This window comes from Aspergillus nomiae (assembly GCF_001204775.2).
Source record: "Aspergillus nomiae NRRL 13137 chromosome Unknown contig00027, whole genome shotgun sequence".
In the NCBI taxonomy this organism is placed as follows: Eukaryota; Fungi; Ascomycota; class Eurotiomycetes; order Eurotiales; family Aspergillaceae; genus Aspergillus; species Aspergillus nomiae.
Genome location: NW_015378082.1, coordinates 63,955 through 88,785, shown reverse-complemented (window position 1 = coordinate 88,785; position 24,831 = coordinate 63,955). Strand labels below are relative to the sequence as shown.

The window sequence follows — 24,831 nt, the reverse complement described above, 5'->3', positions numbered from 1 at the left end:
TCATGATTTGAAACATAAGCAGTTGCGCTGCTATTGTCTCGGGATATGATGGTATCATGCCCCTTCGTTGCAACATAGGTTGGTGGCAGTGACGATGACGTCACTGCATCATGTTGCTACGCCATCGTCCGGTAATATTGTTCCCACAGGGATGGCATTCATCCAGCATTCGTTAACGCAATCGAGACGACCACGGAAGCCACACCAAACTCGGTAGTAGGGTATGTGGAGAGCCGACCTTGTCCGGCTACACGATACCATAGGCGGTAGGAGGGCCATCCGACGGGATTCTGGACACTACGATCCCGGACAAAGTGGGCTCTTTCTTTCTTGTCATCGAGCTAGATCGCCACTAAAGGGGTCTCAATATTCGGGATCTGTGCTCCTTGACGTACCTGTTGGGCCGTCCGCTGAGGGCTCGGATAGGGTGGACTTGACCGTCAGAATGACATCATCCAGGTCGATGATCTGGATATCATAGTTGATGGCAGGAGATTCCAATCTTATATAGCATTGCTATCGTACTGCTCAGCCTGTCTAAATCAGATCATTCGAAACAGAGATCTCCGATACTACGATTCCCAACAGTTCAAACTACTTCCAGTTCCCATCTACAGCTCTCGAACTTATTCGCATTTTTCACATACATCTATCATCATGGATCTTCAAGGACAGCCCATCGGTCAAGGCCCTCGCAGCACCAAGGTAAGTTTACAAGCTCAGAATATATGCGTGAAACTCTGGCTAACGGCTCCCAGGTCACCACTGATCCTGAAGCCTACCGCAACCCCATCCAGGAATCCTCTGGACCTGTGTCCGGGGACTCTCTCGCTGCCGAATCTGCCACCAAGGGTGGCGTCTACTCTCAAAACCGTGGTGCCCAACCTCTCGGGGTGACTGGCCAGCAGTCTACCCTGAACACCAAGGACACATCCGCTGCCTCCGAGCTGCCATCAGCTCCAGTCGGTGCTGCTCGAGAGAACCTCAACAGACAGGAGAAGTACCCCGAAGGTCTCGGTGGCCAAGGTGACTTCCCTGGCACCCATCTTCCAACCTCCGGCTACGTTGGTGGCCCTACTGGTTCCAAGCAGCAGCAAGGAACCCAACAGCAGTCCAATGCCTCTCAGAACCAGCAGCGTGGCACAGCCAATGCTAGCGGCAGTGGTTACCAGACCCGGTCCAAGACTGGCGCCGCACCATCATATGCCGAGGATGTGGTCGGTGACTTCAGTAGCAAGAAGCCCCACGGCAAGAACCTGAAAGAGGGCGGTTTCGACGACAGCAACAACGCGAGCTTCACCACCGATATTGGCGGCGAGAACGACCCTGGCCGTCTCGCCACGAAGGGCTTGCAGCATAGGCAGGCAGAATCTGGACCTACCGCCACACCGGCTGGCCGGGAGCAAAAGGGTGTTGACAACCAGCACTGGTACCAGCCTCTGCAGTCTGACCAGCGCGCTTAATTGAATAATGATTATGACGGACAAAATGAAAAGCTCATGAGCGGGTATCCTGTGTTATTTTCATCTTTAGCCTGTAGAAACGGCCATGTATTATAGATAATATGAAAGAAAACAATCATCAAAAACCAGCCTTTCTATCAAACAGTAATAATTGGTCTTTGCATGGAAAGATCAGTATGCTACTTTGCTTTCTTTGTAGGGATCTAATGATTGTGTGTTGGGGTGTCGTCGTGGATGATTCGTTAGTTCCCATACATTGCTGTTGATAGAAACCTGTCTTATGGAATTGACGGGGTGGAAGGGGCCGAGGGTTTGGTTAAGGTGGCTTCTGTAATGATCTTAAAGAAGACAAAAGGGCGTGTATTTGTTTCGAGAGTCTTCGATGTGGGGTTACGGATTTATATGTTCGTGGTGCAGGGTTTATGTATGAGTTTATATGGTCGCTAGCTGTTCCCTGTATGTATGCTAATGAAGAAGCCCTGACATCTACGACAAATATACAGTGGACAAATTTGGACTAGAAGTTCCACTGCTTCACCCAGTTTGCCATCAATTCAGTCGAGATCGGTCTCATCGACTTCATGGTAATGCTCGCCTCCTTTGTCTTTTCCACTTCAATGGGAGCTGACAATGCTCCTTCGCCTTCCACCAGTCCTTGGTAAAAGTTAAGTAGCTTCAATGCGGGCTTCGCCGTAACCTCTGCTGGTGATGGGTTGGTGATGCTCTCCAACTCATTGACCCATTCACACATCTCAATTCGCTGGACATTGTAACGCTCCTGAATCGCGGGCAGAAGGCTTTCCCACGAAGTCGCCGATGGGTTAACTAAGTGGAAGACAGAACAGGCGGGGTCCCTCTGGCTTGTGCTGCGCGTATGAACAAGCTCTGTGATGATAGCAGCAAGTGTGTCCTATCCAGTCGTCAGCTGAGAAGTTCAGGTAGAGAGATTGTATCGCAACTTACCACTGGAGTCCACTCTACTGGCATTGATCCTAAGGTGCGAGGGATCTTGCCCATAGCCTTCGATGTAGCAACGATAAGCGGTAGCCATTCCTGCCTATTCCACATGCCATTTTCTGTCGTTGGACCAGCAATCTGCCCCAGACGTAAAAGCGTTGTTGGTACGCCCGCTTTCTGAGACGCTGCCAGGCAGATACGTTCGCAAATATGCTTTGCTTCGGCATATCCCTGACGCAAAGTCAATTCACAATCCTCCAAGGGTGTTTCAGGAACCGATGGTCCATGGGCGAGGCTCCATCCGCCGATGGTTCCTATAGAAGACATGAAAAAGATGTGGGCATGGTGTATGCTCTGTATACTGAAGTCGATAAAATGACGGACGCCGCGAATGTGGACATCTTCGAATGAATCAACTGAAATGTTGAAATCCATTCTCCAGGCATTGTGGATAACTGTAGTTACTGTACGGAGCATCTCTTCATACTTGGTTCCGCTGAGGCCGAACTTCTCCTCGCCAAAAGATGCTACAAGGAATTCGACTCGTCCTTGACTGAAATCGTACTCTAATCCCTTCTCTTGGAAACTTTTCACCTGTCTATCTCTTGCCTCTGATCGATTCAAGCAGTACACTTTGATGACAGAAGGATCTTTCAATAAGGTATGGAGCAAATAATTCCCAAGCGAACCGGTAGATCCAGTAAGAAGTACGGTGTGTTGATCCGTTGTCTTGCGTGTATTAGCTTCGCGCTCAGGCAGGTCAGCCGTGTATTTCTGCACCAAAGCATCAATCTTTTCAGATCGCGATACCATGCTCTGCTCCGCATTGCTAGTGACGCCGTATATAAACTTGGCCAATTGTTCGACAGTGGGGTTGCCGTATATATTCTGAGCGGTGATAGCCCTAGACTTGGTCGATGGCCGACATGAACATATTGAGCCTTGGAAAGTCCGGCTAAGCTGCATTGTCTGCAAAGAATCGAGCCCCAAATTGTAAAAGTCTGTCTGGTCTGAGAACGAGGAGAATCCAAGAGCGTCTGAAACCACATTTCGGACAAACCCCTGAATTCCAGACAAATCAGCCGACTCTGGTATTTGATATTCCAAAATTTCATCGTCCTGTTTTGTATAAATATCCTCGATCTCCTTCTCATAGTCGCGAGTGACAAGCCGTCGCTGTGTGCTCCCTTTGGGTGTAGTCTGGAACGGTTTGTTTTTAGATGCCACCCCGATCTTGTTCTTCATAATCCGCCCATGGGCTGGGTTGATACGGTTTGCGTCTTGAACTGTATGCCAGATCTGGGCGATCAAGTCCCCAACTGGACTATCTTCACTCCATTGATTCCAATTGGGTTCAACAAGTAGAGCTGGTTGAAATCTTCCATTGCCTACAACAACAGCTCTCGCAACTAAGGCATGCCCCTCGATGATCTTCTCCATCGTCACTGGGTTGAACTTCTCCCCATTACTGAGCGATACAACGTCATCTAGACGTCCACGCAGCTTCCACAGGTTGGGCTTGGTTGGGTGCCGCGTGTACACATCCTTCGTATGATACTCGTTCAAATCAGGGAACGTGTGAAAGATGGGTTGTAGGAATGGATCGTAATGTCTGTGGATGACCATTTCATACAGGTCGTCATCCACTAACTCCATCTCGATCCCATTGGTCGGCCACCATTCAAAATACTCCCAGTCGTCCTTGTCTTCGGGAGCCAAGGACAGTATAAAGCCAGCCTCGGTCATTCCCATAAAGCCCGTCAGCGGGGTGTGCTCTCTGATCTTACGACCGACCTCAGGCGAGAGAGAGGAACCACCCCAAAACACATACTTCAAGTTCCACAGGGCCTCCATAGAGGCTTCCGATAGGGTCATATCCTCTAGGATGCAGGGTGGTAATAGTATCGCCGTGGGCTTGGTTGCATTGAGCATAGAAGTCAAGAAGTCAGTCGATAATGGCTTATCCGGCGCGACCACGCAACGGATACCGTGAAAGACAGATATGATCAGCAACGAGAACCCCATGAGGTGAAAGAATGGCGCCGCGGCCAAGATAACGTCATCTTTGCTGAGTCGATCAGGCACGCCCGAGAAACGTCCTGGAGTGATAGGAACATAGGCACCAGCATCCAGAGCACCAAAGTAGCCGAAAGTCAGTTGGATAGGTTTCGGGATTCCTGTCATTTAAGGAATATCATCAGTTCATTATCTAGAGGCATGGCTTATTGCACCAAATTAGGCATTTGGCAACGGTTGTACATTTGTACACCTTTGTCCATACTATGTCTCCCACTACTACTCACCAGTTGTACCAGAGCTATGGGCGATGAAAGCCACATCATCCTTGACTTCTTCAAAAGACTTAGAAAATTTGTACAGTGTTGTAGGACCACCGATTATCTCTTTTGAGGCTGGGATTTCCACGGTCGTCAAGTCAGGTCGAAGAACCTTTATTTCCATCGCTCTCTGGCTTCTTTCTGTACTATATGCCAGTTTTGAGCAATTGGTGACTTCGAGTAGGCGAAGATGTGCTTCATCTGAGTTTCTAGTCGATGAAAGTAGGGGCTAACAGTTCCCTGATCAGTACCAGGTCGTCCGAATCAAATAAATCCACCATCTCACCTTATAGCCCGTCTTGTTACACGCCATTACCATCACAAGATAACGTATATCGTTCGCTCCGAGATAAGTTAATGTCTCCATGGTGGAGCTATGGCCAAAGGCCTCTATAATCCACCACGACATATAATTCACTGCATGGGCAAGTTCTCTAAATGTCAAGTCAAAGAACCCATCTGAGATCTCGGAGCCCTTAGGCACAGCGCAGACTTTCCTCTCTGGATCTCGCTCAGCCACGTCATCAATGACTTGAACCATAAGCCTCTTCCCAATAGGGGCGGCTGCTTGCTCTGCCATGATGCAATAGTGTGCTCGTAATGATAAAAAAAAAACAAATTGAGAACCGAGGGTTCAAGGACTGGAGAGGACGAAAGATGTGCAGGTTTTCGGTTTTCACCGTTGCCAGCAAGGAGAGGTAAATCTCCTGTTTAACCCAGCATTTTATAATCCTCTCGAATGCCCCTTTATGAATGCCGTCTGCAAGGGTCAATTGGCCCATGCAAGCTGAATATCCGGTCCTTTGTTTGCTAAGTTTTCGGCGATGTTCGGGGCGAATGACAACATCGAATTCGTAGCCGCATAGACACCAATAAGCATGTTGACGTGTTGGGCATATTACTGTGGTCAGAGAGACCGGATTGACTTTGCAGGGTGAAGTGAACCGATGCCTAAGATATCATACCGCATGTAGATGAAACACCTGACCAGCTAGGACAAGGCATTTTCATGCGCCTTCTCAAGGTAGTATAAAGAAGGTAAGCACATGAAATGCTTAAGAGCCAGAGTTATGCATAAACCACGTAGCTTGAGGGTCACGATTCAACTCTATCGTCCACTTGGCATTGCCCCTAAGGGTTGCGTGCTCAAAATCACATCTGTGGAAAGTTGGTCAGCACAAAGACGGCCCCAAGTCTAGAAGCGGCCAATTTCCCCCAATCGACATAGATTGTGGCAAATGCAAACCTGCGGAGTGTTGCTATCTGCAAGAAAAACAATAGTTCGAAAGCTTAGTCGAGAACCTGTGTCACGTGTACGACCGTTTTCCACGCTCGCTGCGAGTATGTAGTATAAATCACTGGCGAGACTTGCTACATGACCAGAGCACTTGGTTGAATAGAAAAATTTCTATTTCCACATTTCCTGCCTTTTTTCGTACACCGATTTGAGAACGCCAGATTTGCAACGGACACATCATAAAAGATCAACCCAACGAACACGTCCCAAAGGCCAGACCCCGAAGACATGCACTATCTTGTCAGACATCAAAGTGGAACTGTACAGTCATAACAAGCGACAAGAAATATAAAGAAGCCTTATAATTAAAATAACAAAAACAAATAACGAAGGTCAAAGTCGCTCAAATTTAAAGGTTCAGCTTCTTGGCCTCCTTCTGAGCGAGCTTGACCAGCTCATCGTACACACCGCTAAAGTCCTCATCATCTGCTGATTCACTCTTCTTACCCTTTGCAGCCGACTTGGGGACAACCATGGTGACACTGGTGGGACGCTTTGTTGCGGCAGAGTTACCGAGCTCAGCTCGAGATGTGACGAAAACGTAAGGAATGCCATGGTCCTCACAGAGGACAGGGATATGCGAGATGACATCCATCGGTGAGATGTCGGCAGCAAGGATCACAACTCCATTGGGAGTGCTGATCGGGGCGTTAGGTGCAGGAACGGGAGATTTCCGGAGAGCCTTGACAACTTCCTTCACACCGCGCTTGAGGCACTTGTTCACGGCGGCTACAGTAGAATCATCATATTAGCGTCATTGAAACGAGATGGAAGCTTTACATTTAGCAATACGAATCATAGATGGTTTAAGATTGTAAAAGTGAAATTGATTCGGTTTGAGGGACGAGACACATGCGCAACATCCGGAAGTGGGTTGGAATTAAGATTTAACTTACCCTTCTTCACGCTCTTCAACACCTTCTTTGCCGACTTGTCTTCGACCAAAGGCTGGGCAAACGGCACGAGGGCGCCAACAGGGCGGGCATCGACATCCATCACCTCAGTCTCGACAATGGCAGTGGCTTCCGCAGCGACAGCACCGTCAATTCCATCCAGAACCTTGGTAGTGAGCTCTTGCTCAACTGCGTCGGCGAGAGAAGTCCTATCCTTCTTCTCCTTCTTGTCCTTCTTGCTCTTGTGGACACCGTCCTTCTCCGAGCGCTTTTCCTTCTTCTCGCGCTTGTCCTTCTTCTCAACCTTGTCCTTGGCCATTTTGAAGTCTGGTACTACCCGGGGAATCGAACAAAACGAGGAGGGAAAAGGGCGACAATCGGAGGACGGTGGCGTGGGGAGTAGTAGTTTATCGGTCACTTTTGGAGGCCGCAAAAATTCGAAATCTTTCAAAATTTCGGCGCTAATCCTTTCCTGGAACGCGAGCTTCTGGCGGGCGGTGAGCAATGCTGACTCATCCAGTACCGGATCGGGATGTTCTATTCGCCCGTCCAAAACAACAAGCCGACGTTGAATTGCTCCGTACGGCTCTGCGTGCTTGAATCGGTTAAGTTGTGGGAGTCACCTCTGGGAGCTTGAGGCAGCTTCTACCGGGCCCTCACTTACTTTCCATGACATCATTCGCAATTCATTTGTCATTGGTCTCCGCCGCTTACATAGTCAAAGGTTGACAAACAATATGCCTTGCGGATTCTAAAGCATTTGAGAGACTAACAGGCTTTAGATGAATTCAAGTAGGAATTCGCAGCTTTCCTGGGGCTCGCCGCCACGGAGCGCCTCACCATTATCGATCCCCCCGGCCCCAAGCCCTTTGCGACAGTCCATCCGTCCTTCCCAAGTTTCAAAGCCTGGTTAGCTCCAATCCTCGGTGGCGGACAGTGCATCTCATGCGACTAACTTTCCTCACAGATACAGAAAAGGAAGAACTGCGTGTCCAAGTCAATACTTTGAAATATGAACTGGAGAATATCAAGCAGGAGCGGGACCTGATGGTCCTGCGCCATGAGAAAGAGCTTCGGGATGTTCAATTAAAGGCGGATGCGGATTTCAGGAAAGCCCAGGTGTGTACATATTGGCATGCCGGACAACCACAAAACTAACTGATCTGTCTCTGTAGGCTGCAGAATCTGCCAGTCACCGCGCCAATCACAAGAGCGAGTCCCTCGCCAAAGAGTTAAAAGAGGCTCAAGAAACCTCACTGAACGAGAAAGGCGGCCTTGAGCGGAAGATCAGAAGCCTTCAAGATCAGAACCAGAGCTTACAGGATGATGTCGATGATACGAAAGCCCAATTGCTGGACCAGGAGAGACAGTCCAAATACCAGATCAACGAACTAGAGACCATTCGCTCATCCCTCCAAAGAACTCTGGCAGAATTGCAAAACGATCTTCAAAGCGCCAGGAATGACGTACAGACCACTCAAGAGAAACTGCGTGAACGGGAAGCGGATGTCGCCAACCTGGAAACCGAGAATATACGGCTCAAAGCCGAAGGAAGCGATGCAGAGACGGTAGCTGTTCTCAAGAGAGAGCTTTCAGAACAGGTCAGTCATATCAGGAACCTAGAGACTACGAATCGGGACCAAAGTGCGGAGTTGCGGCATCTTCGAAAAGTGCAGAAAAATGTCGAAGTGGTGGAAGAGCAGAAGAAATCGCTCGAGAATCAACTACAATTAATGAAGGAGGTGGAGTCGGAGTTGGGAACAGTTCAGATCCAGAAGCAGATGCTCGAAGACGAGCGCACATCATGGACCAGTCTTCTACAGGATAACGATGAACAGGCCGAGGTCGACTCGCCAGAAGCAGTTGTGAAGGCTCTACTGCAGGAGCGGATTGAGAAAGCAACTCTTGTTGATAAACTTGGCAACATCGAGGCGCAGTTTCTAGAAAAAGACGAGCTGATAAGAAGCTTGGAAACTGAGAGGAGTCACCTGCGACAGGAAATTGAAAAGCTTCGGAGTAGCACTGTTGCAAACGGAGGAGCCATGGCCGAGAGCAGAATTCGGGCAAGACTAGATCGTCAGCGAGCACTTGCAGTGAAGGAAGTTGAGTATCTCCGTGCACAATTGAAGACTTTTGACACGGAAGAGGTGACCATGAACGCGGAACAAAGTCAATTTGATGAGCATAAGTCAGAACAGATCGCCAATCTGGAGAAGATTGTTGATGAATACAGAGTGGAACTGGAGAAAGCTCACGAAGAACTCTCGAAACGGGAGCCTACCGAACAGCCGGACGCAGAACCTCGGGGTGTTAAGCGGCCTCTGTCCCCCGCCGAGAGCGATGCGGAGAACGAGCGCCTTTCTGTCTTATCCCGGAAAAACAGGACATTGCAAGAGTCGCTCTCCAAGTCTGAACAGGCGTCAACTCTCCTACGCCGAGAGCTTGAAGCTACCAAATCCCAGCTCAAGTCTCTCAAGGCCAAGTCACGCACACGCGTTCTCGAGCTCCGTGACAATCCCACAGCGCAAGCCGAGAATCTCAAACTCTCCACCATCACAACCCTCAAAGCTGAGAACCGTGACTTACTTGCCCAATTACAGGGTGACCACAACAGTGTCAAATCTGTCCCCGTTAGCACCCTGGAGAGCCTGAAGTTAGAAATCCAAGAAATGGAGCGAGTCGTCGCAGATAAGGAGAAGCGCATGCGACGACTAAAGGAAATCTGGACCGCCAAGTCATCCGAGTTTCGCGAGGCCGTTGCCTCTCTGCTCGGATACAAGCTAGACTTCCTCCCCAACGGGCGTGTACGAGTAACATCTATGTTCCACCTCTCCCCCGCCTACAGACACGGAGACGGTGATGGTGCTTCTGACCCCCGCGGACCGGGAAGCATGGGCAATGGCGAAGAAAATTCAATCATTTTCGACGGAGAGAACGGCACGATGAAGATTTCCGGTGGGCCGAACAGTCTATTCGCTATGGAAATTCGACCCCTCATCAAATTCTGGGTCGAGGAACGAAAAGATATACCCTGTTTCCTGGCTGCAATGACGTTGGATTTCTATGATAAGACTACACGAGCTGCACGGATGTAGTTGACCTGTTTGGTGGGTGATTGTCATGACTTGCTTTTCCTTCTATCTCTTCCATCACCGATGTCAATGGATATAGATCGACTGTTTCGTATGTTATTTTTAGCGATTCCCCGGCACAGAGGCGTCAGTGTGCCATGTTTATTTAGTCATCATTCCTGTACTGCTATGAAGATAACTATGAGTTTGGAATACATTATCATCTTTGGCTTATAGAAACAATCATTGGCGACGGAATTACTGCGTGGATACTCAAATTGTCTGCGAAGCGTCACGGCTAAATACATACGTTGTTGTTATTTGGGGCATTAATATGCGCCGAATATCCCACTGAGACAACCTATTTACAGGCAAAATGCCATGCCTACCTGTCCAGAGGGTGGCTATACACACAAAAATTACTGCGACACAGGGAAGCAAGCGAGCGTGACGAAATCAAAGGACCGAAGAGATGATAGGTATATACCTCGCACAAAAGGAGAAAAGAAAATAGTCAAGAGAAAGGAAGAGAAAGATCGGCAGAACGAGAGTAACATACAAAGTCGTGGGAGTAAATTATGTGCTAAGATGGTGGCAGGTAGTGTCAGCAGACAAACTTTTGGAAGGCGTACTATTCCAAAGGAATCCGACAAAGACAGTCACGATGGTATCTTGAAACTGGAACGGTCCGGCGGGTTGTGGTCATGATTGGTTCGTAGAAAGTGCAAAAACAGGCGCTATTCTCGTGACACCGAGATGTAGCACAACAGTCTGCTAAGATGAGACATATTTGCCTCCAACCAGCTTGCGAGTAGTAGGGACTTCTTTCCATGTCAGGGAGGGTTGGGTATCGTCATGTGCACCCGAGTCTTCGTCCGCAAAAGGATCAGATCCCTTTGGCGTACTCGCCTCTGCTGGCAACGCGGCACTGATTCCCAGTCGAGATCCAGCATCGAGAGTGTTAACCTCGAATTTCGCGTCGACCTTCCCTTTCCTTGGCCAACTAGTGGCCGTTGAGAATCGAACCAGCAACTTGCCGTCAGATCCAGCTTTAACTTCGAACTCAGGCATCTTCCAGGTCACCGCCGAGTGCTTGCGACGGAAGGACGCCCCCGTATTAGGATACATGACAGCATTCGTAGCATGGGCCACTTCTCGGCCCTCTTCAGGAGATGTATCCAGGTTCACTGTCAGAACCAGATTCTTGAGGGTGATTGATTCTTTTGGTGCGGAAGATGTGAATGATGGATTCAAGGAATAGAAAATGATGACGCTAGCCTGGTGTTCCTCAATGTTCCATACAGGTTTGAAGATAACCGGACAGTAGGCGGAAGAGTCGGATGCGTCAACGTGAAGTTGGTACTTGAAAGCCACTGTCGGTGAGGGGCGAGAAATTGTGGGAATATGTATGCTGTATTGTCCTCTTTTTTCATCTGAGAGATCCTTGTCCTTCTCTTCATTCACAAAATGAGGATTTGCAGCTACCTTCTCCAGCACCTGGAAATTTTCTAAACGGACTGTGGTATTTGGCTCGGGGGTTCCGTTGTAGGCCAATGCAAGCTCTCCGATGACGGATGACTTGGTGACAACACCGTCGGAGAACCATGCATTAACCGTTTCAATGATAGACGCGTTCAGTCCTGGTTCGTGGAGATCAGGGTGTGCAACTGCACCCGAGCTACCGTGCAAGGTGTGTCCCGAGCGAACCGAGGTCGTGTCCGACAGAGCATGGTCCTCTGTTGCAATACTAGGAGAAGCCGCATGCTTTGAAGGAAGACCCGGCGAGACCGGCATGGAGACGTCAGACCCAGATTGTAGAGTGGGAGCATCACTAGCTTGCGGTGGATTAGGAATGAAAACTGTGTTACGGACGTCACGCCGACCGCGCAAGGTCCCTACATTGCGGCGCACGCCAGTTTGCTGGGCTCGCTGAGTGAACAGATCGTCAGCAAGGCGCTAAAGGGGTATATCCATATCACTCACCAGTCTCAACTGATTAGCCATATCGTCCATTGCTTGCTTGGCTTGATCTTCATCTTCGAATATAGGCTGATCCCGGATTGTTAGATTGATACCAGCTTCCTCCATACTATAGATAGATTAATTAGCCACTGATCTCAGAAGATTTGAGATTCCCATACCCAGCTGCTTCTCTCTGTGCACGAGTGATCTTGTCAATGGTCTGAGGTGGTTCCGAGAACCCTTCGGAGTCGACCCGTGGCTGTCACATGAAATTAACGGTCTGAGTTACATCTGTCATCTCACTACAGCTTACCTGGTGCGAGTCACTAATTGCGATACCTGTCTCAGCAGGGGGCTCTGGGGATGTTGTCCCGTTCGCAGTTGTTGGTACTGAGTGAGTGGTCGGAATAGAGGTCATCGTACCGTGGCCTTCATGGTCATTGGTTTCGCTGGGGATACGTGTAACTTCATTGTGGCTTTCCTGAGTAGTCAGTGCAGTACCCGGGCGTTCCTCATCCGGTAGTGCTCGGGGATTTGCATGTCACGAGAGTCTCCCCGCTTGAAAGACGCAAAAGGGCTGCGGTGTTTCTTATCCGAAAAGAACGCAGCCCCTCCGGAGGGTTGCATTATGCTCTTCCTCCTATTCATGACGGTACCTAATCGCTTGAGTCCGCCAAGGGGTGTGCTATGGCGGGGTTGGGGCTCAGGTGCTATACAGAAAGTAAGTATCATCGATAACGACATCCAAGACGCTTGAAAGACAACAGCCGAGTCAGGAGAAATGACGGTACTTACCAGGGGGCGTCCTGATGGGACCAGAGGTCTCTGAGCGTTGACTGGCAGTGTCATCATGAAGGCGTGGCGGTGGTCCAGGAGGTGCTACAGGGGTAGGAGAAGTCTGTTGCCTCAATACAACCGGCCTTCCCCCATTGACCTTTTCGGCAAATGTTTTTATTTCATCTGCGGTCTCCACATTGAGAAGCACATTCAAACAAGTTTCTGTTGCTTGACGGCAACGCTCAACCTGATCCGACTCATGGGTCTCCAGCTGGGTGAGTGCATCTCGTAGATGGTTTAGTCGACTCTCGTCAGCTGCCTGGAGCTGCTCGAAAGCGAAAGGCGCCCTGGATTCCCATTCCTGCCTAACCCCTTCAGAGGCAGCAACCGCACCCGCCAGCTTATCTGCACCCTTCGGGCCTTTCTCCCTAGCTTTGTCCACCTTTTTGAGGGAGGCTTCCAGATTCTTCGCAAGAGTTGCAAGATCGCTCTGGACTCCAGGCAAAGATGCCAATTCGCGGTTCTTGGTGTGGTAATCCCTAAGAGGGCGTTCCACATCTTCCTCAATCTTCTGTGCGAAGGTTTCGTGCGACGAGGCCACCATCTCCGTAGCATTGACGATGCGTTGCCATGGTATCTGGAATATTCTAATTTGGCCAATTGACAACATGTTAGATAATTGATACCTGGGTAAGATCCTCCGATACGAGCCGAGCTTACCCTAGTGCTGCTCCATTGTCCAGTTGCTGCCGTGTCGCAAGCTTCCGTAGCCCTTGGGCGTATGCTTCTTCGACGCGGCGTCGCTCCTATTGCGCAAATCAGAATTTGTTCGCTCCAATTACTGTCACCGAATTTGAGAGGTGCCAGGATCATACCTGCAGCCAATCCGCGATGTCGGCATTGATCTTGTTAATGAGGCGAATGCGATCGCTGAGAACACCGGTGGCTTGGCCAGGCTGCAAAGAGGTCTGAAGAAAGGAATTACATCAATCAGCGAAGATCTTTAAGTCCGGTAGATCTATGTCGGGTCATGGGGAGTGGAAGAGTGGCTCGAGCTTACAAGCAAAGCTGGATACTCCTGCCGTGAGAGATCCATCATTAAATACACATAGATCACAACTGTACAAGTAGATGAGGGGGGCGGCGCATAATAAGGTCCAGCCCGTAGAGATGCAAAAACGCCCGGAAATGAGTGGGATGTTAACGAAAGAGCGATATATGTCCGAAAGACCAATGCAAGTCGGTAAACGTGCAGTACAGCTGCGGGATGTGGAGGAAGGAAGAGGAAGTGCTATGATGACGATGGTTGCAACTCCGGAAGAACTAAAAGCGGACCCGGAGTTGGAAGGAAGAGCTAAACCGCACTTAGATTAGCGCGGCTGGTGTCACATGTCCCGCCGCCTTTCTGTATGTATCCACTAGTAAGAGAAAGTTAGTGCCTGACTTGTATGGAGTAGAGCATCATGATATTAGAAAGTGAATTGATCATTGCCTTCAAGCGCATTACAAGGATCAATTAAAATACCTCTAGTCGGCTTGACTGTAGCGCTTCTTTACATCTCTAAGACAGTATCTTTGGTGATTGCTACACTTGTCGCCACGTCAAGCAATGGCCGATTGGAAAAAAGCTCTTGGCTTCACGGATAGGCTAACAGCCATCCAATCTTTGTAAGAGAAGACAACTTTGCACTTTGTACCTGGACAACGCTCATGTCTATCCTGTAGGACTACGGCCTATCAGCGTGCTTCATCTTCTGCTGCATTTGCAGAGGCACAGTCTCAGGCAAAGAGATTCGAGACTGAAGCTTATGATCAGGCCACATCGAAGGTAGGGGCTCCTAGCTATACGCCTCATCTCGCGTCCGCGGATATTTACAGTCTTGCTATACGTAGGAAGAATATGATCAATTGTGCCAGAAGGCTATTGATGCAGCCGAGGCCACTGGCTCGGCTGCTCCTATAATTAGTAGCCCCGATCAGGTACAAAGTCAGGAAGGGGTAGAGCATTGGCCTGCGGGCGAGGATATTGGACCATACAAGGCATGCCTTCATCATTTTGACGGGCTTCATTCCACCATCTACAAATCCAGGCGCACGGATGGAACCCTGGTTGCTGTGAAAGTGACTATCCCCCATCTTTTAGCACCGCCACACGACGCGAAGTGCGAAGTTAAGCTCTTGCGAGAGACTGCTGGAACTTATGTCATACCTTTACTTGAAACGCTGAAACTTGACGGAGGCCGACTGATTCTGGTGTTCCCTTTCATGAAACATGACTTTGAACATCTATTGCGACGAGGCATGTTGACTGCCACGCAGACTAGGTCTCATTTGCGCGATTTGTTTAGGGCGTTGGTGCACGTTCATGAGCTGGGGGTTATACACCGGGACATAAAACCTTCGAACATTCTCTTGGACTCACCTGATGGACCAGCCTACTTGGCAGACTTTGGGATCGCTTGGAAAGAGGGACATAACGAGGCTGAACCAGCCGACAAAAAGATTACAGACGTGGGAACCACATGCTATCGACCTCCTGAGATATTGTTTGGTTATAAAGGGTATGGCACAGCTCTCGACCTTTGGGCAGCTGGGTGCGTGGTTGCGGAGGCTGTGGCTGTAGGACACAAGCAACTTTTCGACTCTGGGCCACTGGGCAGCGATCTCTCGCTTATCCAATCTATATTCCAGACCTTGGGTACTCCCGACGAAGAAATATGGCCGGTATACTATGTCCCTGGTGAAAATATTCTGGGTGGCGCATACTGACATGGTGGTAACAGGAAACCCAGAAACTCCCAGATTGGGGCAAGGTGGAATTCTATAGATATCCTGCCAAGTCGTGGGATGACATCCTCCGAGGGGCCTCCTCAAAAGGTCGTGACTTAGTAAGCCAACTGGTGCGTTATGAGAGTAGCCAGCGCATTTCTGCTGCAGAGGTAAGCTTTCCAGGAGTTGGAGAACTGTTATAGATACACGAGACGGCGTCGGGATTTTTTCTGCGCCCGATTCTAATACCTCAATAGGCTCTCAGACATCCTTATTTTTCGGCATGTTAACGGCCGTCATGGGGGACCGTCAATCACATGTTACGGGCAGGAAAGCTAGGATGAAGATAAGGGGAGGGAGCAAAAAGACCCCAGGGGTCCACTGGTTAAGGGTTCATATGACGAGCATGGTGTATAATGTATGGCGGTCTGGCGTTAACAATCATGCCGGGTCCCACCGGCATCTGTTAGGCGTTTCAGTATTCTGACGGCTCGAAATCGAGAGATGATCACGCATAAAGTGCGAGGACTGTCGGCACTGACCGGCAGGGAAAGCCGTCAATAGAACTCCACCTTTAATATAATGCCCACTGCGCCTCTGGGGAGTCCTCATCTTCGATGTGGACGAGTGGACACAATGTCATTCTGTACTCACGTGATGATTGCCTGATGGGTTTTTGTGCGACCCACATCTTTCTTGAACGCTGGTTTGCAGAAACTCTGTCTTGCCCCTTTTTGCATCCTTTACTTCATGCAAGTGGATTGTGAAATGCACTGATCTCCTCGTTGCCCCTGTCACCTCATAATATTTTGTTGTACGGAGTATGAGAGCAGAAATACGCCACGCGAGGCTGAAATGGCGCTCAGCAGAGAGGATCAATGCAACGTCTTTCGGGGATAAGTGGATGCTACTAGGAAAGGCCGGAGGAGCGAGAGGCTTGGCTAATTAAAATCACGGGTCCCTTTAGATTGAACAATTGTTGATCTTCTCCAGATTTATCCGAATAAGCGACCTCGGCCACTTTTTCCATTGCATTGTTGGATCTCGATATATGTATGTCAGCACGGGACAACTCCTTTTGTTCCCATGCGGTTCAAGGACAGAGGAACAGGTATAATAAAAAAGCCAAATGGAATACTAGTAAAAAAGGGGCGGGGAGGACAAAAGTGAGTTCCCAAATATAGAGAAGATACTAGATGATTGGATGCGCCATCCATGTTGTTGGCGGCGGTACGATACCATACCGCCGTTCAGCCCAGGGACACTCGTGCATGGGGGTCGATTTGTGCTCGAATAACAGTAGCGGGTGACTCGGCATGGCCCTCGTGTTCGTATTTACCGTCAGATAACCAGGCACCGTACAGGGCAATCTCCCGCCTGAGCCAATGGGAACCAATGGATGCCGGCGAACCCAGCTTCAGTGAGTTAGCGTGGTCGGTCCAATACGGGCGGATACCAGACCCTGATTGGGTGGGTTCCCCCTCATTAACCTCCATAAGCTTTGATCTCATTTCGTTTACTTGCAGCCAAGGGGCCCACCGCGGTAATTACCGGTAATTTTTGCGAGGTAGGGTTAGGACAAACAGGATGCCATGTTTGGCTGCCCTTCCACAATCTCCCCGGTCTGTTGTTGCTCTTCTTCTCCTCCTACACTCTTCTCCAAGTCCTTCTTTCCTTTCTACCCAATCGCCTGGGAATCCCGCACGCTGGGTTCCCTTCCTTTCGTTCACATCCTACGGCCTGGAAGCTCGTTGTCCTTCATTTATCGACTTGCGCCGGCTGGGCCCCAGCCTCTTCAGCCATAGCTGACACTTTCCATTCTTTATCCTTCTGACATTCCCCATTCCTTAACGCGCTTGCGCCACTTTTACCTTCAGACGCGGCCGGCTCTTCTGGCGAGACCGAATCAAAGCCAAATCTACTCGCGTGCATTTACCGGGCAAGCTCCCATACATTCTTTCGAACTATATCAATTCTACAAATACAATCGGCAACTGCCACGCCTTCCCAAGCATCGTGACCTTGGGGCAAAGTGAAACGGACGACAGACTATCTATTCAATTTCTGTGCCGTCAACGACATAAGTCCGCCTGTTCTCTTGTTTGAGCTTCAATTGACCTGAGTTTCAGTCGATGATATCTCGACTTCTGCTGGACTGAACGACCCAAATCATGGTCCATGTTCATAATCACAACCATGGGCCCAGCCTGGAGGGACGAAGTCCCGACCATGGCGATAACGGACAAGAAGTCACCATAGTTTATGTGACTGCTTCCGCAGACTTTGACGGTCCTATAGGTGGTTATGTGACAGGTGAAGACCCAAAGACCAAGACCGCAGCTCCTACAGCCGGCGTTGGTCCTGCGGTTCAACAAAGTCGCACATCGACTAAGGAGGAACCAACTACGACTAAGGAACCAACGAAGAAAACTACGGCAGTGGAGACGAAGCCAACAGCCACCACCAAGATCGAGACGACTGAGACCACTAAGGAACAGCCGACTAGGACGAAAGAGACTACCAAGGCAACTGAGAAAGAGACTTCCACGACCGATCAGAAGAACACCCCCACCGCAATGACTACCTTCTCAACAGCTACCTCCTCTACTTCCTCCTTGTCCAATACTGGCTTAGAAGAGGCTGCTGCCACGCACGCGTCGTCTTCGGGTACATCAGCTGCGTCGTCTACCGCTCTTCCTGGAGCGTCTGGGTCTGAAGGCCTCACAGGAGGTGCGAAAGCCGGTATTGCGATAGGTGTAATTCTGGGAGTTGGCCTGATCGCGGCTCTCATTTTCTTGTTCATGCGTAAAAAGAAGCAGGGCCAGAAAATTGACGAAATAGAGCCCGAAAATGAGAAGGCATTTGCTGCCAGCAGTGTAGCACCTCCCCCGCCTCCGCCAAAATTCGAGCCGATGACTCCTACCAATCCACCACAGCTCAACGTTCGACCGGTGACCCAGTTTGCACCCGATCTCACGCCCTCTGCCACAGGCGCTCTCTCTGCGGCTGGTGCAGGCGCAACACTTGGAGCAACCGCCGCTGCATCGCGTAACCTCACTGAACACGCCTCACCACCCAACACTGCGCAGTCGAATGCGGGCACCTCAAATCCTTTTACTGACCCGGTGAATCCCTTCAGTAACCAGGCGGAGGCACCATCCCCCAGTGACGTGGCTAGGCCAATTACCCCTCCAACTGCCCCTCAGACCACGGCGCCTCCAAATCCGGTTCCTGCTGAAGCTGCTGTGGCAACGGCTGCTGCCGGTGCGGCGGTGGCTGCAGTGGCTGTCAGTGCTGCAGTTGCTTCCTCCAAGTCTACCGAGAATGATCATCCTACTCAACCTGAAAGCTCCGAGCCCAAGACTGATTCTCAACCTGAACGTGCGGAGACAAGCCCTGTCAATGCTCCAGATGGCAGTGAGGTATCTGCTCCTAGTCCTGCTGTTGTCACTGCAATTCCTGCGTTTGGCCCTTCTGAACATGGTCCACCTCCCCCTCCGGCTCCTACCAATGTGCATCGCGTACAGATGGACTTCAATCCTTCCATGGAAGATGAATTGGAGCTCCATGTCGGTCAGCTTGTTCGGCTTCTCCATGAGTACGATGACGGCTGGGCTCTCTGTGTTAGAATGGATCATTCGCAGCAAGGAGTGGTCCCTCGTTCATGTCTCTCTTCGCGCCTGTGAAGCCTCGAGCTCGTCCACCTCCAGGGGCCGGCCCCGGTCCCCGTGGTCCACCAATGATGGGACCCAATGGCCCTATGCCTCCTGGTGCCATGCCCAATCCTCGTTTCTACCCTCAAGGTGGACGCCCAATGTCTCCTGCTCGACCGATGTCGCCAGCACGCCCCATGTCTCCGGCTCATCCTGGCTATGCTGGGCCTCCAGCACCACGTCCTCACCCACAGCGCCCAATGTCCCCTGCTCAATTTCCCCCTGCTCCCCGATCATTCTCGCCAGGCCCAGGGCCTCGTCCAATGCCACCTCGCTCGATGAGCCCAGGTCCTTATGGTCCCCCAGGCATGCAACGACCGGAGATGCCTGTCAACCAGCGGCAACGAAGCAACAGTGCTGGTGGGCCAGTTCCACGCACTGCCGGCTCACCAGGACCTAGTCCCTTGGCTGCTCCTAGAACCCCACCCCCATCAGGTGCGCTGCCAGCAATCCCCAACCTGGTCCCAGCTCCTGCTCCGGCCCCGGTTGAAGCTCCAGCCCCGGGAAGTAACATGCCACCCCAGTGAGCTCTGGGCATTCGCGTTAGACCAATGATCGTCGATTTCGCGGGAGACAACGGCTGACATTGTCGCTATTATGTACGAGTCTGCTATGATATCATGTGCTCCTGCAACGAAAGCGCTCTACCCAAAGTCAACAATGCGTTATGTCCCCACCATCGACTCGTCAAGTTTGTTTCTTCTTGATTTTCTCCACTTGCTTTACCTCATATTCTGTATGAATCTTTCCGTCTTCCTAGCAGACTACTTTCATAAGGATTTGTCTGCGTTCTCTTACGTCTCTTCCTTCACTGCCAAGTGCCTGCACATATCTCACCTGACGGAATATACCCAACTTTGTAAGATTTCTTTCTATTGAATCATGAAACCAGAAGTTTTTTTTTGGATTACTTTATGTGATTACCCTATTTGTTACTACAATATACTTTTCCTACCTTAATCTTTCTCCGATGTCTACGTTACATCTTATCTATTTTAAACCAAACAGTCGGCCGTGGTGGTATAACGCTTTCTAATATCTGTGTTGATGTCAAATAAATAACCCGAAATCGAAAGAAGAAAAGAAACAGTGTATGATCGATCGAATAGTTCCCCTTTTTAATGTAGTTCATAATATATCGCTTCGACCTTTCACGCTGCACAAAGCCCACAAATATCTAAATGTATCTATGTGGTACAACATGGACCCTCACTTTTAAAGCAATAGAATCAAAGTAGTACAGAAATTGCCGGTTCAAAACTAACATAGCGCCGCAGTGATATATCTGTTTTCATGCCGCTGTCAAAGAAACAGAATGTGTAAACCAGACTCCCAGAGAAATGGTCTTTATGTAATCTAAAGATGCGGGACACCTCCACTTGCCAGAAGAAGATTAACGATGCTAATGATACCTTCACCTAGGATCAAACCGGAGGCCAGAACCACGACGGTTGAGGATGCAGCATCGGCGTCTTTGATAGCTTGTCCGGGTGCGGGTCCTGCCGCGGGGGTTCTGGTATCTGCCTCCTGGGCGTTGCCTTGGGGTTGTCCCTCGTTGGCTAGCTGAGTGGGAGGTTCAGGATCCTGGGCCTTGGCGTGCTTTCGAGACCACCACCAGGCGATCAGTCCGCCAATGGCTCTGGCGAGGGTAAATGAGGGGACGTTGAAAATGCCGACGGCGACGGCGATACCGCCCGGGATATATGATCGCCACCAGGCTGTTGCGTCGCGTTTACCGCCGTTGGCGATGCTGGACGTACCGACGATACGGAGAATAGTAACGACAACGAAAATTGCCCCGGCTATCGAGGCTGCTTCCCATGCCATTGGGGGGAGACCTTGACCTGTGACCAGGCGGGCTGTGAAGATCCAGACGTATGCTGTTGGGGTCTGGAACATGGGACCTGGGACCTCGTAGACGTTCACGTACATCTTGTACACTGCTGTTGATAATACGGCGCCAACTAGACTGCCGATCATTTGACCGTAGAACTGGGCCTTGGGGCTTGCACCCAGTAAGTGGCCAGTCTTCAAATCTTGCATCATATCCCCGGCCTGTAGGGCACCGGATTCGGATACTGCACCAGCAAGAAGGTTGGTGACTAACGCAGTGCGCCGGGAAAAGTGAGAGGCGGGGGTTGCGAGGGAGAAAAGCAGTTGCGTTAATTTGCTTATCCCAGATACTGGGTTCAGGTCTGTCTCACCGAGGGCGCGCACACCCATTACAGACAGGACAACAGCCAGCAATGTTGCAAGGCTGGAGAGTAGTGGAGATATGACGTCACCAAAGACGAAGTGCATGCAAATAACGTTCAATATCAGTGTCAGCGGCAGCAAGATGATCACGGTTCTTGTGGAGATAAGTTGAGATGGAGGGGCATCTTCCTCATCAACAGTTTCAGTGCGCCTTCCAGCCAGCAAAGCAGGGAGATGGCTTGGTATAGAGGATTCTTCCGAGATAGGGCTCAGTGCCGAGTAGCTGATATAATCATGGCGATGAGCTTCCGCTGAGCCTGCGGGGAAACCCGACGCCAAAGACGACTAGAGAGGAGCTTGGCCTTCAGTTTGGGGGCGTGCCTTACAACTGGCTTGAGCACTAGCCAGCCAAGGCTAACGATCGAGTCAGCGAGCATGATTGCCAGAGAAACCCATACAATCCAGGCCTTGCTTCCATCCTCCCAGCTATCCACAGGGCCAGGAGCCCAACCGCGGGCTTTCGCAAAGGGGGACAAAATACCCCAGCCTAACACTGCACCAAAGAGCATATGCATGCAGGTAGAAGGACCCATGATAATTCCTTGTCCGATATATGCTGGTGATGGGTTGAGAGTCCATAACCAATTATGCGCCAACGAAAGTCCGAAAATGGGAATATCACGGACTTGAGGGACAAAGTATGAGAACAATGTCTGCGTTTATTAGTACATGAGCACAACATAAGTCGGGGGGTGGTATAAATTCTTACATAAACACCGGAGACTACGAACGCGCCAACCAAGAGGCGCATCTTGGACCTCCAGTCCTTTTTGTCACTGTTCTCCTCTTCTTGGGTAGGTTTCCTCAGTAGCGCACCACTCTCCTCGGATACACGAGAAATAATAGGTGCCTCCTCTTCTTCATCTCTCCCCACACCCCTATCATCACTCATCCTGCCCTTTACTTTCTCATCGCTCTGTCCGCTTCCATGAAGGACCCTCAGCATCAGCGCAGATGCTGTACCGCTAGGAAACTTGAGCTTCTCGCGAACAATAACCTCTTTTCTCAAGGGAACGGCAAAGACAACACCGAACAAGCATACCCCAAGACTCCAGATAACCAGCTTCCAGAAACTAAGTTTCAGCGGTCCACCTTCCCCGATGCCTCCGTCGCCAGAGGCCCATCTTCACCATCCCTTAGAAGAAACTCCAATGCAGGTATAACACCAACAAAGCCACAACCTAATGGCATTGTTCCAACCGCCCCCGCCACCGTCTGAATGAGGACATTCTCAATGGGGGTAAACGGATAAGAAAGATGTTTGGAGAGCACTTTGAAGACTGAAAACCCTATCAATGCCGACGGCATTGCCATTGTACTAATCCACCCTGTCTGCAACCCAAAGTATGTGTTCGAAAACGTGATGAGAGCGCCGATAATGAGGCCAACTAGAAGGGATCTGGGTGTAAAGCTCTGGGGGGAGGTGACCGGCGAGCGTTCCGGTACAGAGGTCGACGGAAACCCGGCATCATCATCATTATCATCATCATCTATCCTCCTCCGAATATAAGCATCGGAATCTCTGAGATGCGATCCATCCCCATCCGCCATATTCGCCGATTGAGCACCTTTAGAGGCGTCGTCAGGCATGTTGATAGTTTGGTAGTTCATCGAGTCACCCGCAACACTAACACCTCAGCCCTGCATTCCAGATACCACCGTCACAATTGAGATACAGAAAGTTTCAGCAGTCCATAGCGCAAGCGACAAGCATATAAACAAGTAAGTAAGGGAAGAGCAGGGGAGATGACAGTGGCAGGAATGGGGGATGATAAATCATATTGGCGATCACAAGTCCAGCCGCACTGACTAAGCGCCGGCGATAAGATAAGCCTCCCCGGATTGGTGATGTCACTGTCGCTTGCACTGATAAGAGCGTCAATTATCTATACTAAAATTATGTACTGTACGCCGTACTGAACATCTCTAGACAACAACATTGTACCGATTCCCTGTGAGCCATCCTTCCACGGCATCTTTGAACAGCTTCGAATACCCTTGCGCTGTCTTCTGTGACAACCATGCCAAGTGGGGCGTCACCACCAAATTTAAATCCTCTGTGCCCTCGGCCAGCAAAGGAGAGTTATTAGGCCCAGCGGGTTCCTTCAAGCATACATCGGTTGCTGCTCCAGCAATTTTGTTCTCTCGCAGAGCTTTGACTAGAGCTTCCTCATCTACAACGCCACCCCGAGAGACGTTGATCAGGACGGCATGATGGGACATCACTTCCAACTCCGGAGTCGAGATAAGGTTCCGAGTAGTCTCGTGCAGCGGAACCGCGAGGAAAAGCACCGTGCTCTCCTTAATCACTGTATCGAAAGGTGTCCTATCTTCACCTTCTGGGCCAATAGAACTACCAAAATTCTTACGTCCAGAGATCAGGACTTTCATGCCTAATCCCCGTGCAAGATTGGCGATCCGTTTCCCTGTACACTCCATCAGAAACACTTAACGTAGAGAAGACTGTAGTAGAGCACATTGAATTATAAACGTACCCACGCCTCCATTTCCTATAACACCCACCACTTCATCTTCGCACGTTAAGGGAGGATCTCCGTGCTTATCCAGATACCGGAACATTAGGATCTTCTTTTGCCATTCCCCAGCCCGGGTTTGGGCATGCATATCCACGAGCCTCCGTCGTGTCGTGAAGTACAGACCCATGGCATGTTCGGAGACAGCCGCGATGTTTGCCCCCGGGCAATTAGTCACAGCAATGCCTCGTTTTCTGCATACTTCAAGATCGACGCAGTCGGTGCCGGACGCCACGAGCACAATGAGCTTGAGATGCGGGGACTTCTCTTCAGAGAGCGCAGTCGCGTCAATGGGAAACGCACATAAGACCAGAATAGATGCATCGTAGATTCTTTCGTGCAGGTTTGCTAGTGTTGTTTGGGGGTACACTGTTTTCTTGAGGGTATATGGCTCGGGAATATCGAACTCTGGGATCCGGAGAAAGTCTCCTTGCAGGACGACCATATGGTGGTGGTTTGGCAATTGTGGAGGACTCATTGTTTTTTTTCTGCTTGGTTGATATACAGTCATGAATCACTTGGTGTGCTGTTCGCGCTGTCAATGGCAACGAAAGGGCCGAGGCTTGATTTATAGGTTCGGGAACCCCACGCATGGCCACGCACGCCCTAAGGCTGACATTTCCCCGGTGGGTCTGATAAGCAACGAATAAGTCGAATGTGCGAAGTGACCCTAAATGCCAGGGAAAATAATGATTCTCCTCCCTTGGGCATATTCAAATTGCATATAATATTCCCTGGTGGCTTTGTGATAAAATTTGGATACTGTATCTGTTTCCCACTCTGGCAACAATCTAGTACCTACT

General features: G+C 50.2%; 10 protein-coding genes across 10 annotated transcripts; 4 read left to right on the top strand and 6 right to left on the bottom strand.

Annotated features, from left to right (window-relative positions):
• Positions 1-499: 499 nt before the first annotated feature.
• ANOM_002368 (uncharacterized protein) lies at positions 500-1,587 on the top strand (the record flags this gene model as incomplete). The annotated part of the gene is made up of 2 exons (XM_015547625.1): positions 500-705; positions 759-1,587. Coding segments are annotated over 2 exons (897 nt in total), but the record flags the coding sequence as incomplete, so codon positions are not given.
• A 277-nt stretch (positions 1,588-1,864) lies between these two features.
• Positions 1,865-5,426, bottom strand: ANOM_002367 (NRPS-like enzyme). The gene is made up of 4 exons (XM_015547624.1): positions 5,043-5,426; positions 4,724-4,985; positions 2,427-4,597; positions 1,865-2,373 (listed from the first exon to the last, which is right to left on the bottom strand). Exons 1-4 carry the CDS (start codon positions 5,334-5,336, stop codon positions 1,981-1,983), a joined length of 3,120 nt encoding a protein of 1,039 aa, XP_015410574.1. The 5' UTR covers positions 5,337-5,426; the 3' UTR covers positions 1,865-1,980.
• Positions 5,427-6,144: 718 nt separating this feature from the next.
• ANOM_002366 (ribosome biogenesis protein Nhp2) lies at positions 6,145-7,354 on the bottom strand. The gene is made up of 2 exons (XM_015547623.1): positions 6,950-7,354; positions 6,145-6,782 (listed from the first exon to the last, which is right to left on the bottom strand). The coding sequence occupies exons 1-2, from the start codon at positions 7,263-7,265 to the stop codon at positions 6,403-6,405; spliced, it is 696 nt and encodes a 231-aa protein (XP_015410573.1). The 5' UTR covers positions 7,266-7,354; the 3' UTR covers positions 6,145-6,402.
• Positions 7,355-7,728: 374 nt separating this feature from the next.
• ANOM_002365 (coiled-coil domain-containing protein MAD1) lies at positions 7,729-10,041 on the top strand (the record flags this gene model as incomplete). The annotated part of the gene is made up of 3 exons (XM_015547622.1): positions 7,729-7,855; positions 7,914-8,065; positions 8,122-10,041. 3 exons carry the CDS (start codon positions 7,729-7,731, stop codon positions 10,039-10,041), a joined length of 2,199 nt encoding a protein of 732 aa, XP_015410572.1.
• Positions 10,042-10,791: 750 nt separating this feature from the next.
• ANOM_002364 (uncharacterized protein) lies at positions 10,792-13,934 on the bottom strand (the record flags this gene model as incomplete). The annotated part of the gene is made up of 8 exons (XM_015547621.1): positions 13,817-13,934; positions 13,632-13,724; positions 13,477-13,562; positions 12,775-13,403; positions 12,293-12,504; positions 12,159-12,238; positions 12,001-12,106; positions 10,792-11,946 (listed from the first exon to the last, which is right to left on the bottom strand). The coding sequence occupies exons 1-8, from the start codon at positions 13,853-13,855 to the stop codon at positions 10,792-10,794; spliced, it is 2,400 nt and encodes a 799-aa protein (XP_015410571.1). The 5' UTR covers positions 13,856-13,934.
• Positions 13,935-14,365: 431 nt separating this feature from the next.
• ANOM_002363 (putative cell division protein kinase (Ctk1)) lies at positions 14,366-15,815 on the top strand (the record flags this gene model as incomplete). Its single annotated transcript, XM_015547620.1, has 5 exons — positions 14,366-14,424; positions 14,482-14,584; positions 14,650-15,480; positions 15,540-15,695; positions 15,783-15,815. 5 exons carry the CDS (start codon positions 14,366-14,368, stop codon positions 15,813-15,815), a joined length of 1,182 nt encoding a protein of 393 aa, XP_015410570.1.
• Positions 15,816-17,696: 1,881 nt separating this feature from the next.
• Positions 17,697-19,765, top strand: ANOM_002362 (SH3 domain protein; the record flags this gene model as incomplete). Its single annotated transcript, XM_015547619.1, has 2 exons — positions 17,697-19,094; positions 19,154-19,765. 2 exons carry the CDS (start codon positions 17,697-17,699, stop codon positions 19,763-19,765), a joined length of 2,010 nt encoding a protein of 669 aa, XP_015410569.1.
• ANOM_002361 (uncharacterized protein) lies at positions 19,284-19,776 on the bottom strand (the record flags this gene model as incomplete). Its single annotated transcript, XM_015547618.1, has 2 exons — positions 19,284-19,565; positions 19,618-19,776. 2 exons carry the CDS (start codon positions 19,774-19,776, stop codon positions 19,284-19,286), a joined length of 441 nt encoding a protein of 146 aa, XP_015410568.1.
• Positions 19,777-20,594: 818 nt separating this feature from the next.
• ANOM_002360 (OPT family oligopeptide transporter) lies at positions 20,595-23,084 on the bottom strand (the record flags this gene model as incomplete). The annotated part of the gene is made up of 4 exons (XM_015547617.1): positions 20,595-21,779; positions 21,854-22,147; positions 22,204-22,557; positions 22,587-23,084. The coding sequence occupies 4 exons, from the start codon at positions 23,082-23,084 to the stop codon at positions 20,595-20,597; spliced, it is 2,331 nt and encodes a 776-aa protein (XP_015410567.1).
• A 336-nt stretch (positions 23,085-23,420) lies between these two features.
• On the bottom strand, positions 23,421-24,506 carry ANOM_002359 (D-isomer specific 2-hydroxyacid dehydrogenase family protein; the record flags this gene model as incomplete). The annotated part of the gene is made up of 2 exons (XM_015547616.1): positions 23,421-23,920; positions 23,990-24,506. The coding sequence occupies 2 exons, from the start codon at positions 24,504-24,506 to the stop codon at positions 23,421-23,423; spliced, it is 1,017 nt and encodes a 338-aa protein (XP_015410555.1).
• Between the last annotated feature and the right edge of the window lie 325 nt (positions 24,507-24,831).